The sequence below is a fragment of the Pyxicephalus adspersus genome, chromosome 2 (assembly GCF_032062135.1).
Source record: "Pyxicephalus adspersus chromosome 2, UCB_Pads_2.0, whole genome shotgun sequence".
Lineage (NCBI taxonomy): Eukaryota > Metazoa > Chordata > Amphibia > Anura > Pyxicephalidae > Pyxicephalus > Pyxicephalus adspersus.
Window position 1 is genome coordinate 69,506,271 of NC_092859.1, and position 14,075 is coordinate 69,520,345.

At 37.2% G+C, this 14,075-nt stretch overlaps 1 protein-coding gene across 1 annotated transcript; it reads right to left on the minus strand.

The window, feature by feature from the left end:
- Nucleotides 1-1,472: 1,472 nt before the first annotated feature.
- Nucleotides 1,473-13,071, minus strand: ATP6V0E1 (ATPase H+ transporting V0 subunit e1). The gene is made up of 4 exons (XM_072400947.1): nt 12,891-13,071; nt 8,179-8,226; nt 3,304-3,419; nt 1,473-2,322 (listed from the first exon to the last, which is right to left on the minus strand). The coding sequence occupies exons 1-3, from the start codon at nt 12,992-12,994 to the stop codon at nt 3,326-3,328; spliced, it is 246 nt and encodes an 81-aa protein (XP_072257048.1). The 5' UTR covers nt 12,995-13,071; the 3' UTR covers nt 1,473-2,322; nt 3,304-3,325.
- Between the last annotated feature and the right edge of the window lie 1,004 nt (nt 13,072-14,075).

The window sequence follows — 14,075 nt, forward strand, 5'->3', positions numbered from 1 at the left end:
ACCCATTTCAAATACATCCACATCCGACTATGTTAAATCCTACTAAAATCACTAAAATGCCACTACTAGAATGTTTCCTGTCACCATGTTTATCCAGAAAAACAGCCTGGATTAGAATGTATCCTATTTTGATATATCTATTCCTTAAAGCCACCTTGTTGCTGGTTTCGCAATGTAAATGGGGAATTGGGGCAGTTCACACTATACTAAAATTGTAGATGCAGACATGATATGGGCTTGAATATCCTATACAGGCCAATTCACCTACAACTGTATTATTAAAATCAATGATAAAAAAGTAAACATTTTTATTGTCATATATAGTTTTAGAAGTAAGTCACTACTCCAGACCAAGCTTGCAGAAAGTGAATTCAGAAGTGATCTGTGTTTTTGTACGTGGCTTAAAAAGCATTACAGCTTAGCTTAGATGACATGTATATACTAAAATGGTTTTACCTGGCAAAGGATATGCAATTCTATCCATGCTTTCCTAACATTTACAAAGCTCTGACAAACAGCACATTCCTGCTGCAGTTTGGTAACATTTGCGGGCTTGGTCTTTCCTCCAGCCTGGACAATAAAAGAAATAGCTGCACACTGTAGAACTGACAGGCATTTACACTGTTTGCATTAAAATGTGTAAATGACAAATTATTAAAGATATTAATAATCTAAAAGCTGCATTGCATTTAGCCTGGAATCACACTTTGGCACTGCACAACCTTACCACAATATGATTCATTTTGAATGACACACTAATGCACTGAAGCAGCTTACCTGCACTGTAGCACACCGCAATACAAAGTGACACAGAACAACCTAAACTAAATTGTGACTAAATTAGTGTATCAGGTAGCATAGTAGATGGCAGTGGCTTCTTGTAGTTCTGAAAAAAAGATGTAAACACTATTTGCATTGTGTTAAACTGTTCCTAGTAATACGTGAATTCACCCATCTGTTGCAGTGACAGAATATAAATTTTTTAGGGATAGTTAATTATATGACTTTTTATTGTACCAAAAAAATCTATGCAAATGTAAATTCTGTATAAAGGATTAAAGTACTTGACATGATCTTCTATTTTTTCTCTCTAAGTTGGAAGTGCCTGGCATGCACAAAATATTAGGGCATCAGGTATCTGCATTTTTGTTCTGGATTACTCAAAAACGATTACTAAATGATAGATCGGAAGTCAATAATGACAGACACCATTTTCCCACGATGCAGGTTTTCTTGAAGGGTGATGCCTATTTATATGGGAGACTGGTCAGCAGTATTCAGGATACTGCTGACAAGTCTTCACTGCACAGAACACATACAGCTAAACTTCACACTACATTAGACAATAGGCATCAAGAATAAAAGTATACCTAGATTACTTGCCTATAACTGGACACTTGGCAAGATGTATTTAAACAGGCTTACAATTAGTTACCCCCTAGCAAAAGCACTGACAGAATGCAAAAACAATCTTAAAACAGATAAAAGTCTTTTTTTATTATTCAGCAGGTGCTTCAAGAACATCAAATTGAAATCTTGAAATATTTTCTGTACTGTATACATTGAATTTTTGTATCCCAGGCCATATTGGTGTTTTAATAAAGTATAATATGCTTCATAGTTCTAGGAACTCAATTATCTCATATCAACCAGGAATCAGGTTATATCAGCCAGCTGACAGAGTTCCAAACTGGTATCTGGTCGGGTTAAATCATTGCATGCCATTTTGAATGCCTAAATAGGTTTTCGAACTTTCAGTATAATGACAAAGTATCAGAACAGTATTTGAAAACTTATTGTAGGAAATATAGAAAGTGTTCGCTCCTTTCGCACAAAAATATTTTCTTTAAAAAAAAAATATGCATTTCGAAGGCTTGAATGCAAAAAGGCACCACTGATCTGTGATAGAGATAAGGCACAAACAAGTTTCACTTTGTTAGAATTACAGGAGAAAAATATAAATAAATAGGATGTTGTCATTTAAAAAGCTTAAAGGTTGAGGAAACAGAATCAAAATACTCTGATTACAAAGATGAAGAAGAAAAAAAAAAATACAAACTTCATCCCCACAATATCTTGTGGTGCAAGATATTCAGGGGAAGATCAAAAATCATCTGGTGACAAAATGAAGCCTGACAGGAAACCAAGTATTGTAAAAAATGTTCATAAATAATGATTTCCATGGAGGGAAATGCAAGAACTGGCTGCATCTTATGGAAAGAACACTGCGTCATTTGTGGGGAAGGGTAACACAATAATGAATACAAGGGTTAATGCAAATTTTGTGATGGAGAAAGAATAATGCAGATGGGCTTCATTCTCCTGAAAAACAAACAGAGATTATAAATTAGATTTGAACACAACATAAAATACCCCCATCAGTAAATGTAAAACTAGCCCTTCAACTAGCACCATGAAAGTCCTGAATCCTGACAAGCTTTTATATGTAAGAAATGTGTCAAAAGTTTGGTTTCTACCCTCCATCTCACCTCTAACATTTGTTCAACACAAAAAAGGATGATCTTGATGGCAAATAGGATGCAGGTTGGGGATGGGGCAATTTCTTGACGCAGCGAGGAAGGGACGTATTTGAATACTAAATGGCCAATAATACCCAGAGTTTGGGGGTTTATTCCTGGGGCCATTTCAGCAATACTCTCAAGCTGTTAGGATTACTTTGAAAGGAAAGTATTCTTTTGTCATTGTTTATTTTTAATTAAATAAAAAAAAAAAAAAAAAAAAAAAAAAAAGATTGTAATGTAATCTGTTCTCTACGTAAATATAAAATTGTATAATTATATAAAACATAATTTGTTTGTTTCATACTCAAGACTTTGCACTGGTACACTGTATTTTACAGATCCTTGCCTATAAGCTGGTGGCCTAACTGAACACAATGTGAAATCTCCTCCCAACTGTTAACCAGAGGTTTTTTTCAGCAGCTGCTCTAGTGGTTAGAATAGAAGTCTTTACATAGAATAAAACAAATGGAAAGAGCAACAAATTTAGGGTGAACACATAACATTTCATGAACACAGATAGCAACCTATGCCATGGCTATGTTGTATATAACACAGGGACTGAACAGAGCCTATAGCTGTTCTCAGGTAAGTGTTACTAATTTAGGTAGATTAGGTGGGGATAATTAAAATTAGGCTAAGGTTGTAATAAACATTAGAAGAGGTCACCCTTTTAAACAAAATGCAAAAGTTAAATGAAAGGTGTAATTGGTTGTAATGTTAACTACAGAACTAGATAAAGGCTTCCAGCTTTATAGAGACTGTTATTTTAGGTGTTATTTACCTGGTCTCATAGGGATATATATTTAAGGCCAGTGGTTTTTCAAGTAATAAATGACTTCTGAATTCAGCTGTGGTCCAAACAAAGGATTTAACTGAGCCAATATGGCAATGAGCCAGCTGTATGCAATAGAAACAAATAACATATTAGATATAAAATGAACATAGCATAGCACATAACATTTACAAATGAAACCAGAAGGACATAACTGTGTAAAACACAATAAAAATGATACAGAAAATGAATGCTACTGCCCACCCAGATCTATTATACGCCCCTGATATGATTTATTACTTGGCTTTCCAACTCCAGTCCTTGAGGGCCAAACACAGGCAGAATATTTCTAAAACATTACTTTATGTCACTTTGTAAACTATTCCTTACTTAGCTTATAGGGGTTTGTAAGAGATACTACAAACATGTGCAGATTCCGGCCTTTGGGGACTGGCATTGGACAGCCCTGGTATTGTATATAAGGCTATTACACATGTGCAATGAAACAATATTTTCTCTTTTATTTAGGGAATGCAATACAGGTAGGTGCATAAAAAAAAGGGAGCCCCTAGAAATAGTACTAAAAGGTCACCAGTGGCATCACCCATATTTCTTTCTGTATGTACCATGTTCCTCCCCACCTAATCTTGTCAGAAATCCTTACAAGTCCCTTGGCTCAAGAGCTAATGGGTTTTCAGCAAAGCCATTTGAGTGGACCAGCACTGCTCTAAAGGACTTCCATTGACTGACTTTCTAAAAAGCCAAGGTCTGCAGACTTTAGGAGGTACCACATCAAACTAGGATCCCCCCCGTAAAAACCTGTATGCACCCTAGGTGCTTGTTATAATCCCATTTAGTTTATTTTACAAAACGGAACATGAAACCGATTTAAAGAAAGAGAATGTCAACTGAGGGGAATGGGTTAAAAAAACAAATGCTGCAGACATGAAGTGAAGGTGTCATGCATCTGTACATTCATTTATTTATAGATATATAAATGATCTGCAATGTATAAAATCCACATTCTTGCAACGACCATCCAAATCGTATTGCTGAAGCGGATTTTCAGATTTAAGCTTCGCAATAATGTGGACGTTTACCTGTCCCCTTCCTACAGGCATGCAAGGCTGTTCATTTTATTGATGGACCAACAAGAATGCAGAAGAGATATCAACAAAAAGCTTCTACACTACCTGGAAATGTCTAAACTTTACCTGTGAAAAGAAAGACATCTTGAAGTCATAGAAAAGTCTGTTGGCAGAAGTTTACCACTCATTCCACCACCTACCAATGCAGTTGACCTCTGAGGTGACAATTTTTACACCATTATGCAAAGGTTTTACAAGCCCATGTATTCATTTGTGTTGTCTGTAACTAAGGACAAACTGGAAGCACCATGACTGAAAATTGGTGCACATCCAGTTAAATTTGACTTGTTAATGGCTATGATACAATCTAGATACATCTTCACAGACAATCTGCTTTCTAGATTTGAGCCATATTTTGAAGCCATACATTTACTATCTGCTATTACTGTAGTTGGCACCATAAAGGCATCTCTAAAAGCATTTGTTATTTACAGCTGCCAAGAAAAAAAACAATTGTACTGGTTTATACATACAGCTATATAAATGATTTGCAATGTATAAAAAACAAACCTTGTACTGCATTTGTAAATAAAAATGTTTGTAATGGTGACAGAAGAAAATTTAAACACGTTGCTTTCCCTGGAGGATAGTACACAGTGCTTGTTTTGTTGCGTTGCAGGGTTTAGGGGGAAAAACAGCAGGCCAGGAAAAGATTGCAGATCTACTGGAAAGTACAAGGTTATGTAATGCTGCCCCAGTAATTCCAGCAGATACTTCAGATGAATTCCAGACTTTAGTTCAGCTCCAAGGAAAGATGGTGTATCCTTGTATTAAAGCGTATTTTGGCTCATTTTAGTTGCAGGGTATAAAGATAAGCTTCGGAACAATGCGAGCGACTTTAAAATGAACTGCTAGATGTGACTCACACACAGCAATTGATAAGTTTCTCCTTCAATGTGCGTAGGATGTCTTGACTAATGTTATCAGAATTAACAAAGGATTTTACATAGTAACTCTGAAAATAAAGGCTGAAAACAAACAATATTTCACTATATTGTTTTCCTAATTGAACAGCCCCACACAGTGTAAGCTGCACATTCAGCTTGAGAAAAATCTAGAATTAAATACATTCTGTGGCGTTTGATAACCAAAAGCAAAAAGGCTGGACATTTCAGGTTAAAGTATTGGGTAAGGGGTTTATACATTTTGAGCAAAGTTTATAAAATAGTGATATGCGCATACTGTTTTATCCTTGCATGCATGCGTTTTTTTTTTGTCTCCCCCTCATTCCCTTTCATAGGCCTGTATGGGTCCACTGTGACAAATTACTTATTCTGTGCTCTTCCTCTACTTAACATGGGACACTAAATGAATGTCAATAGGATGCCAAGGCCCAAAGATGAATGCTACATTTATTAGGCTAACAAAAGGCAATGCATAGCTCAACTTCCACAAAACTGTGTATTGAGTCCACCTTAGTTCAAGCATCATACCTTACAAGTGTTGTGGGGTTTGGGTCAAATATTGACAGGCAAATACTTTTTCACCAACACCCTCTGAGATCTTCTGGAGATCTTCTGCAGACTAATCTGCCCCCTGGTTTCACACGTTTTTTCCTCCGGCCTACCAACACTAATTTTTTTGGTGATTGATTCTCATGACTACAGCCATTCATTTTTAATGGAGCTCCTTGACTACAGCTAATAAATTTGGTAAGTTGAAGAACTCTTTGCTATACTTTATACTCTTTTTTTGTGAATATAACTCAATATTATATCTCCCTGGCTTGACTTCAGCTTACGGTTTATTCTGGTCCATGCAATGACTGAACCACTAAACCTCTGCATCCTATGGTATTCTCTTTCTTAGCTTGCAATCACGCAATCAGACATCCAAACCCCATCCACTTTTTAGTTACTATATCAATTTTCTTTGACCCAAATGTACCAACACTGCTTCAATACATTTTTTATAATGTACAAATTGGAATATCAAATGTAAAATAAAAAAACACCTATTTACAATATTACTACTGTTTTGTTTGTTTTTTTTTACTAAAAAAAAGCAATATATGTTTAACATTGTCATCCTAAGTAATGACAAGGTAACACAGAATCAACAGATCTAAAGCAGAAATTGAAAGATTATTGTCCATAAAGGGTGCCAGAGCTTAAGTGGCAAAAGACCATATTTTTGAGTTGTAAAACACTGGAAAATAACACCATTAAATTTAGGGTAAAATTTTCCATTACCTTTCCTTTAGATAATGGAAAACCATAAAGCAATATGACATGTTCCTGTATACTAGTGATGGACAAGAGAATGACATTAGTAAACAATTCTGATGTAAAAAGTTTGTTTCCAGTAAACAAATAGGTTTAGTAAACACAGATGTGGAAAAAAAAAAAGAACAAATCAGTCCACAAATAAACAGCTTGCTCCTCATATCTAACCTCTGTAAGATCTAAACCTTTATATACAAAGGTTATAGTGCTTTACACCTTTGCATATTAGAAGTTACAATGTTAAAATTACAATAAATTTTATGGAGATCAGATCACCAGGAAAGTTAAGGTGGAGCGCGCAGCTCCCCTGTGTAATGACATTATTTGGTAGGTAATCACCTCTACATAAGAGTCAGCCCAGAGAAATATGCCCATATAACTTTACATTTTTACATTTTACATGCTGATGTGATCTTGCTTCCTTGAGGTTTTACATAGTACAGAAACTTCAAATGTAATCTAATCGAAACATATGAACCCCATCACTGAGACTGAAATAATTATACAAAGACCCATAAATCCCATATAAGACCCAGCTGTTTTATAGGCCAAATGTGCTTACATTACACTGCACTACATCCTAGTTCCTCTCTGAATTCAACTGATGGAAGTGTCAATCAGATATTACTTTGTAACACCCAAAGTGTGAAAAACATACACCAGTCTACCTTTGACTGTATTACAGCGAAAACCATATGTCTACATGAGCAGAGTAGTTCATAAGAAACAATTTTCTGACCTCATCCCCCATCACCCAACAGGCACAGAAGGCCAGGGCTGTATGCAAGCTGCAAAGCCACATCCAAGCACAGCGAATCCATTGGGTTTTAAATTTGTGTTTCAAAATAATATTTACAATAAGCAACATGAATATTTAAAAAAAAAATGCTTCGTCTGACTTTAGGTTTAGTTGTGTTTAAACCTCAATGGAGTCAGGAAACTGGGACTGTGTGCAGTACAGCAATACAAAACCATGCAAGAGACAGCTGCACAGGTCTGATAAAGATACCAGTCTGTGTACAATATAAACAAGAACACAAAGTCACACAACAAGCTTTCATGAATGGAAAACATGACATAATGGCTTTATACAAAGACTTGCAGGACAAAGCAAGAATTATGAAGGAGATAAATTAACCTAATATGAAAAACTAGAATTTCACTAGAGAAAAAAAAATTTAGGCCTAATATAGCCAGCTGAAAGTCCCAGAAGTTGACACATTAGACTTTTATACAAGCTTAAGGGCATAGACGAACAATAAAGCAACAGTAAAGTAAAGCAACAAATTAGATATGTGCTACTATTTTAAACTTGCACAAGATAGGGGCAGTACCTCTCATTAACCTATGTCCGATATCTACCCCATAAGGTATAACAGTGCAAAGTTAGCACACGCATAAAAAAGAAAGAAATGAATTACAAAGACTTCAGGTACATCAGTGCAAATAAATTGAAAAAGGCAGAAAGGTCAGTTTCTATTGACTCATAATATAGTTTTGTTTATACTTACAACAAATAGCAGCAAACAGCACATGTTACCAGCATTGTATTAATGACTCTGGAAGAGAACACAAAAAAATGAAATGTATTCATTAATACAGAATACCAATCCATATCAGCCAATAAAAATTTACATTTTACTTACTAATATAGCCAAATGATTTACTGCACCGAGGGCTTGAACTTTGCCCTTTGAACTGTTTTACTAAATAAAGCACTACGTTCAGGTACTTTCATGCAATGGTACACCTTAAATAATATCCAAATGTGACTTGGTATCAGACTGTTGGGGACTTTTTACAGCAAAGCTAAGATTGGAAAAAGGAGACAGCACAAAACACTGCAGCAAATAAATAAAGTAAAATAAATAAAATGCAAGGAACATGCTGAGAGGATGATGCTATAAAAGTGTACTTAGCCAATCATAGTTCAGATTAAAAAGTGATTTAGTGCCCCAATTACAACCGATACCTGAATGGGTGGCTAAACTAGACAGATATATATATACCCACCCATGGTAAGTTTTTGACACTCCCTGCAGTTCCTCTTCCTGCTGCCCATCCTGTAGGGTCATATGAACCAGTGAAATGAAATACAGTGTGTGGCAGTGAGGAATACCTGCAGTGGTCGGGGAGAAACAAAGAACTGGAAAGAGATTGTGGGCTGCCAGAATGGTAAGTTTAGGTTCTCTTTTACAGCCTAAATCTACAAGTGACTCCATGGTGACATGGTCATTTTACAGCACTGATATTAGAGCACAGGCTCACTTTAGGCATAATACCTCCTTGTTTGAGAAGCTTGATTTAATGTTCAATGCAGTGAAACATGGTTGCACTTGCTGGCACTTTGTAAAAGAATCCTAATGCTACATTACAGAATGCATTCAGCACCATCAGAAAATGTTTGTTCAATGTCTTTCTAATGTATTTAAAAAGTGTTTGACATGTTAGCTTTGGAATTACATTATTTTTGACGTGTTAGCTCTGGAATTACAATATTTTTCAGGTAATCATTTAGTGTGCTTGGAAGTATCACTGTGCTCACACCAATTTAAAAAGTGGCAGAACGTTCAGACCTGAATAACTGTGTCTGCATTCAGTGACCTCTACAAAAAGAAGGAAGCCTGGAGAAATGTGTGAAGCTGAAGATCAAAGGAATAACTTGTCTGTGGTGGTTTGGTCATGGATCCATCTACATATATTTCTACCATAAACTGTATATACCTTCATCAGCCAGAACAATTGGAAGCTGAAAGAAATAACAAGTGAACAGTCAGTTCTTGAAGGTGATGTTTCCTACATCTTGTATCCTAGTGCTTCAAATCTGTGCTTTTGATAAGGGGGAAAAAAAAAAGAAGTTGCTGAATAATTCGCTCATGTTCAGACACACTGTGAGGTTTTGGTGTGGTTGCCACTTCCTCACGTGGATGAATCGCTGCCTTGGGGGAGAAGATAGCTTCTACCCACCACAGCCCCAGAGAAAATGAATATTGGTGGCAGTAGGCAATACATTATCGTTCAATTGTTGTCCGCAGTCAAATCAGCACACACTGTATTTTTTTTTTTTTTTTTTTTTTAATCAACCAACTCTTTTGTGCGATTGACTCACCGTCCAGCAAGGTGCTGCACAGGATCGCTTGATCCTGCTGAATGTCTGAACCCAGCTCTAACAAATACGCTCCAACACAAGGAAAATGCATGTTGCATTTTTCAAGCTTCAGAGTTTTTATATCTGCTTGTATCTCTAGCCAGTACAGAAAAAAAGCATTAAAGAATATTAATACTTAAAAGTTCTGTAAAATGAATTGGAAAAGTTTAGAACCCCTGTCGTGTTTTACTGCTATACAAGGCTTTCATTTGAGAGATTTTCCTTCACTGTACTTGGGACAAACTTTTACTAGACAGAAAGTAAGGGAAAACATGCCAAATAAAACAAATTTGATGGCACATTTGATGGCAAATTTGATGTTTTAGTATTACCCTACTTAGGAAGGACTTTCAATTATTTTGTAATATTGCACCTAAACCACCAACTCCATCCGGTATATAATCACAATACCTAGTGATCCTCCTATGACCTGTGTTCAGGATGACAATGTTGTCCCTTTCTACCAAATGTTTTCCTGCAATGTTATACTTTTACATGCTCTTCAGATACAAAACCAAGGAGCTATGCCAACACACTAGCATGGTCTGCTGTTGGCATGATCAGGGAATCTTTGTCCTGAGAAATGTGTACCACTTAGGTGACAGCGTGCATGCAGACAGGAGAAGGCTACAGGAGATCAGAAGTGTCAAAGAACAAAGGAAAAAAGTAGAAAAAAAGATGTAATGTAAAAGAAAAAAATGTTTAAGTGTGCACAGAGAAATCCCCTCTTATTTTATGATTGGTGCCCCAATGGTAGAGAGCCCTGGACATGAGACTTCTTTAGCAGCAGCTGTGTGACTTCTAGAACACAAAGATCTTTAAGGAGTGAAGATGAGACCAGTAACTTGGGGTAGAAGAGGTCATTTAAAAACATAACTATATTAGGAGTACATATACCTTTATAATTCTACACAAATAAATAATAATCTTCTCATCCTGCAACTTAGCTTTTCTGGTCAATATATTAAAATTTGAGAATGAGAAGGGATTGTAGACTAAAAGTACTTTTCACTGGACCCACCTAGGCAAAATTTACAATACTAAACATTCCCTATAACTTTCGTTTGCAGTTCCACGCTGAAGTGCTATTGAAATTTAAAAAAAATTGTTATTTTTATCATGATCCTTTGTATAGCAATTCCTGTCCTAGGACAGCTTCCCTGCATTTTTAGAGGAAGCCATGGTTGTCACCCAGGATGGACATTAAATATGTCTCCTTCATCTTTATTAGTTAGGTGAGGGTGGAATAATAGGTTTACAGATAGAAATACAATGGTTTGTGTGGTCAGCTTTGTGAGGACAAGAGACAGAACTCAATTTCTAGAAAGATCAAGAGGCATTTTCTGTGCTTGCTAAAAAAGATTCCAAGCCAGAAAATGGTAATTTATTCTATTTTAGCAGTCCTTTGATGTTGTATATTTTTTTTTTATTTGGGTTTGTTATCCTTTATCCTAGTGATATCAGTCAGCCAGAAAAGGAGCTCAGTTTGATGACAGTAAACATGGGAGGGAACAGCAAACAGAGGATGGATATTCCCTGATATATCTGGTTATGTGTATACACTAAACAAGAACAAGCCGCTCAGACCAACATGTGCAAATTCTTGGGCTATTTCTTCTAACACCTATGTATGAACTGCAGCACTGGCCACAAATAACAGCACTACAAAGAACTCCTTACGGGGAAAAGGGAAGTCAATGCTGAGGCATCTGGTCTGTTTCAGAAAATGAAAAAAGTATTCTCTGTACAATGGCGTCAGATACAAGTTTCCAGCAACTTTACCAACACACAGTATGAAAAGGAGAAGTTAGTTCAGACATGTTTATCTGAGACAGAAATGGTGTTTTGACCTTCAAGTGTCCATGGGGGACAAACCTTTACTCACTTTTCTCTGATCATTTGTCCTAAGTGACGGGATCATAACACATTTGGGGTCAGGTGATGGTCTCCTTGTTAATGGGTAACAGTGACCAAATACTAGACAAGGGCTGCACTACCAATGTGATCTACTATATACCTGGTTAGTGCCAGGCAGAAGAGCTGACAATCTGCTAGGAGGGCTCCGTAACAACCAGTAGATGAAAGCAGAGCTCCCCAGGGTTTACAATGGGGTAAATAACCAGAAACATTCATTTTGGCAGGTGATTGTTGGCTAACAGTCCAGGTTGGGAAAAGTTTACATCAAGACAAGAAAAATGTGGGCATTCCTAATCAATGCTGGATACACTGATCAAAACTTTGCTGAATTTTGGAAGATTACAGTTACATTCCATCCAATTTATTACAAATGTCAGATAAGTGCCCGTCCACAGACATCCTGGGTCACTGAAGATCATCCAGGGTTCTTCCAGCGGTTGCTGAGGGGGGGGGGGGGGGATATGCGCCTATCCAATGATCTCTTCGGCTTTCTGTAAGGAGGACATTCTTCCCATTGGCCACTATTCTAATATACTTTGGATATAACAAATATAGCAGGGGTTCCCCAAGAAACTTGAACGTTATTTCAAGGGTTCCCCCCCCCCCATGTTACCAAGGTTGAAAAACACTTATAGGAACCCTCCAACCTTCTGACAACCATCATTTCTATACTGATCATCAAATCTATCAATGCCGGGAGCTCAAACACCAATTACACACAGTGTTTGATGATGGCAGAGCTTACACTAGATTAACTACTTCCTGTCATGTGACAATGTTTGGACCTTACAATTGGCTGGCCCTGCCATGGCACTGGGAGGGGGTTTACAATCTCCTTCATACTTGCCTAATATTTATTAGAGGATCTAATTTAAGCAGCAGATGAGAATTAGCAAGTATTTTTCTTTCATATAAGAGAACCTGTTCTTTGTTTAATTCTAGCCTGTGGCCTCTGGTTTTTTACATGTTTACTCACCTAAACAATCTTATAGAAAACATTACCCTGTGTATGAAGATAATTCTCCATTAGGCCGATGTGTGACACTTCATATCTGACAAATGGCAGCTGTGACTCGATTTGCAGACTAAAAGTCACACTTATGCCGGCCAATAGAGCTCAGTATTAGTGTCAGGAAGTATATAAATAAGTGAACATACCCTCTGTTCGGTCCCTTAGGAATGAACCACGGAAGCACAGCGCCCACAAAACCCCAGAAGACGGTCATGACGATGATTGGGACGAGGAGCCCGGGGTACGCCATGATGAAATCAGAACCAAATTCAGCAGATCACCTCAACACCTCCGTCTCTCCTCACACACTGAGCGCAGAGCTGGCGCTGTCATGTGACCACAATTCAGTCACGCGGAGACACTCCCTCCCCCCATGGAAAGGGAGTGGCCTAACACAGCACTAGAGGTTTTATTGGGTTTGCAAGGTGATGGCCATTTTATCGGAGACCAAATAAAAACTAATTTTCAAAGATAACTTCTCGTTTTAGAAATTTACTTTTACCATTGGTTCATTTTAAAGCAATATTATTGATCAGTACTAACTCTAATTTGAAAACATTTTCTCTTCTAGCCGCTCTCTTCGCTCCTCCAATGACCTACCAATGACTTCCTCACTCATAACCTCATTACACACGGCTCCAAGACTTTTCTAGAGCTGCCCGACTCTCAGGAATGGTCTTCCTTGTCCTCTTCGGCTTGCTCCTACTTTCTCCAAATTTAAAAGAACACTCAAAACCCATTTTTTCAAACTTGCCTACCTACCTTCTTCCTTCTGTGGTCCTTGATATGGAACTGTCCCTCTTTCCACTTTAGCTGTCCCCCATTTTGGGTGGACCTATACACCTCTAGGAAATATAGTACAGCAATCTAACAGCAATTATGGGAACACAGAATGCATGCTTAGTGTAAAGAAGATATGATACAAGCAGAACTAAACCATGGGGATGTTCACCTGTTTCCATTCTGTTACAGGCGCAGACATCTTCTCCCTTCTTCTTTTCCACATTTGTCTGTTCTAATTGGCCAGGCTGGGATGTGCATGTACGCGTCAGTTTATTCAGTTATTTTTACAACCATTTCTCATAAGATTGAAATAACCAGAGACGTTCTTCATATACTGGGACTTCATGATTCACCTAAGACAATAACACATTGCAAATGCACCTCACATCACGAAAACCTTTCCCTGAAGAAGCTAAATGGTGAAATGCGTCGGGATTACGAGACTCACCATGAGGACTTAATACACCTTCCAGATAATTTCCAAATAATCTTTACACTTAAGTATTAGAACTATGTTAAGAAACATTCCTCTTACATGAGAATTGTTA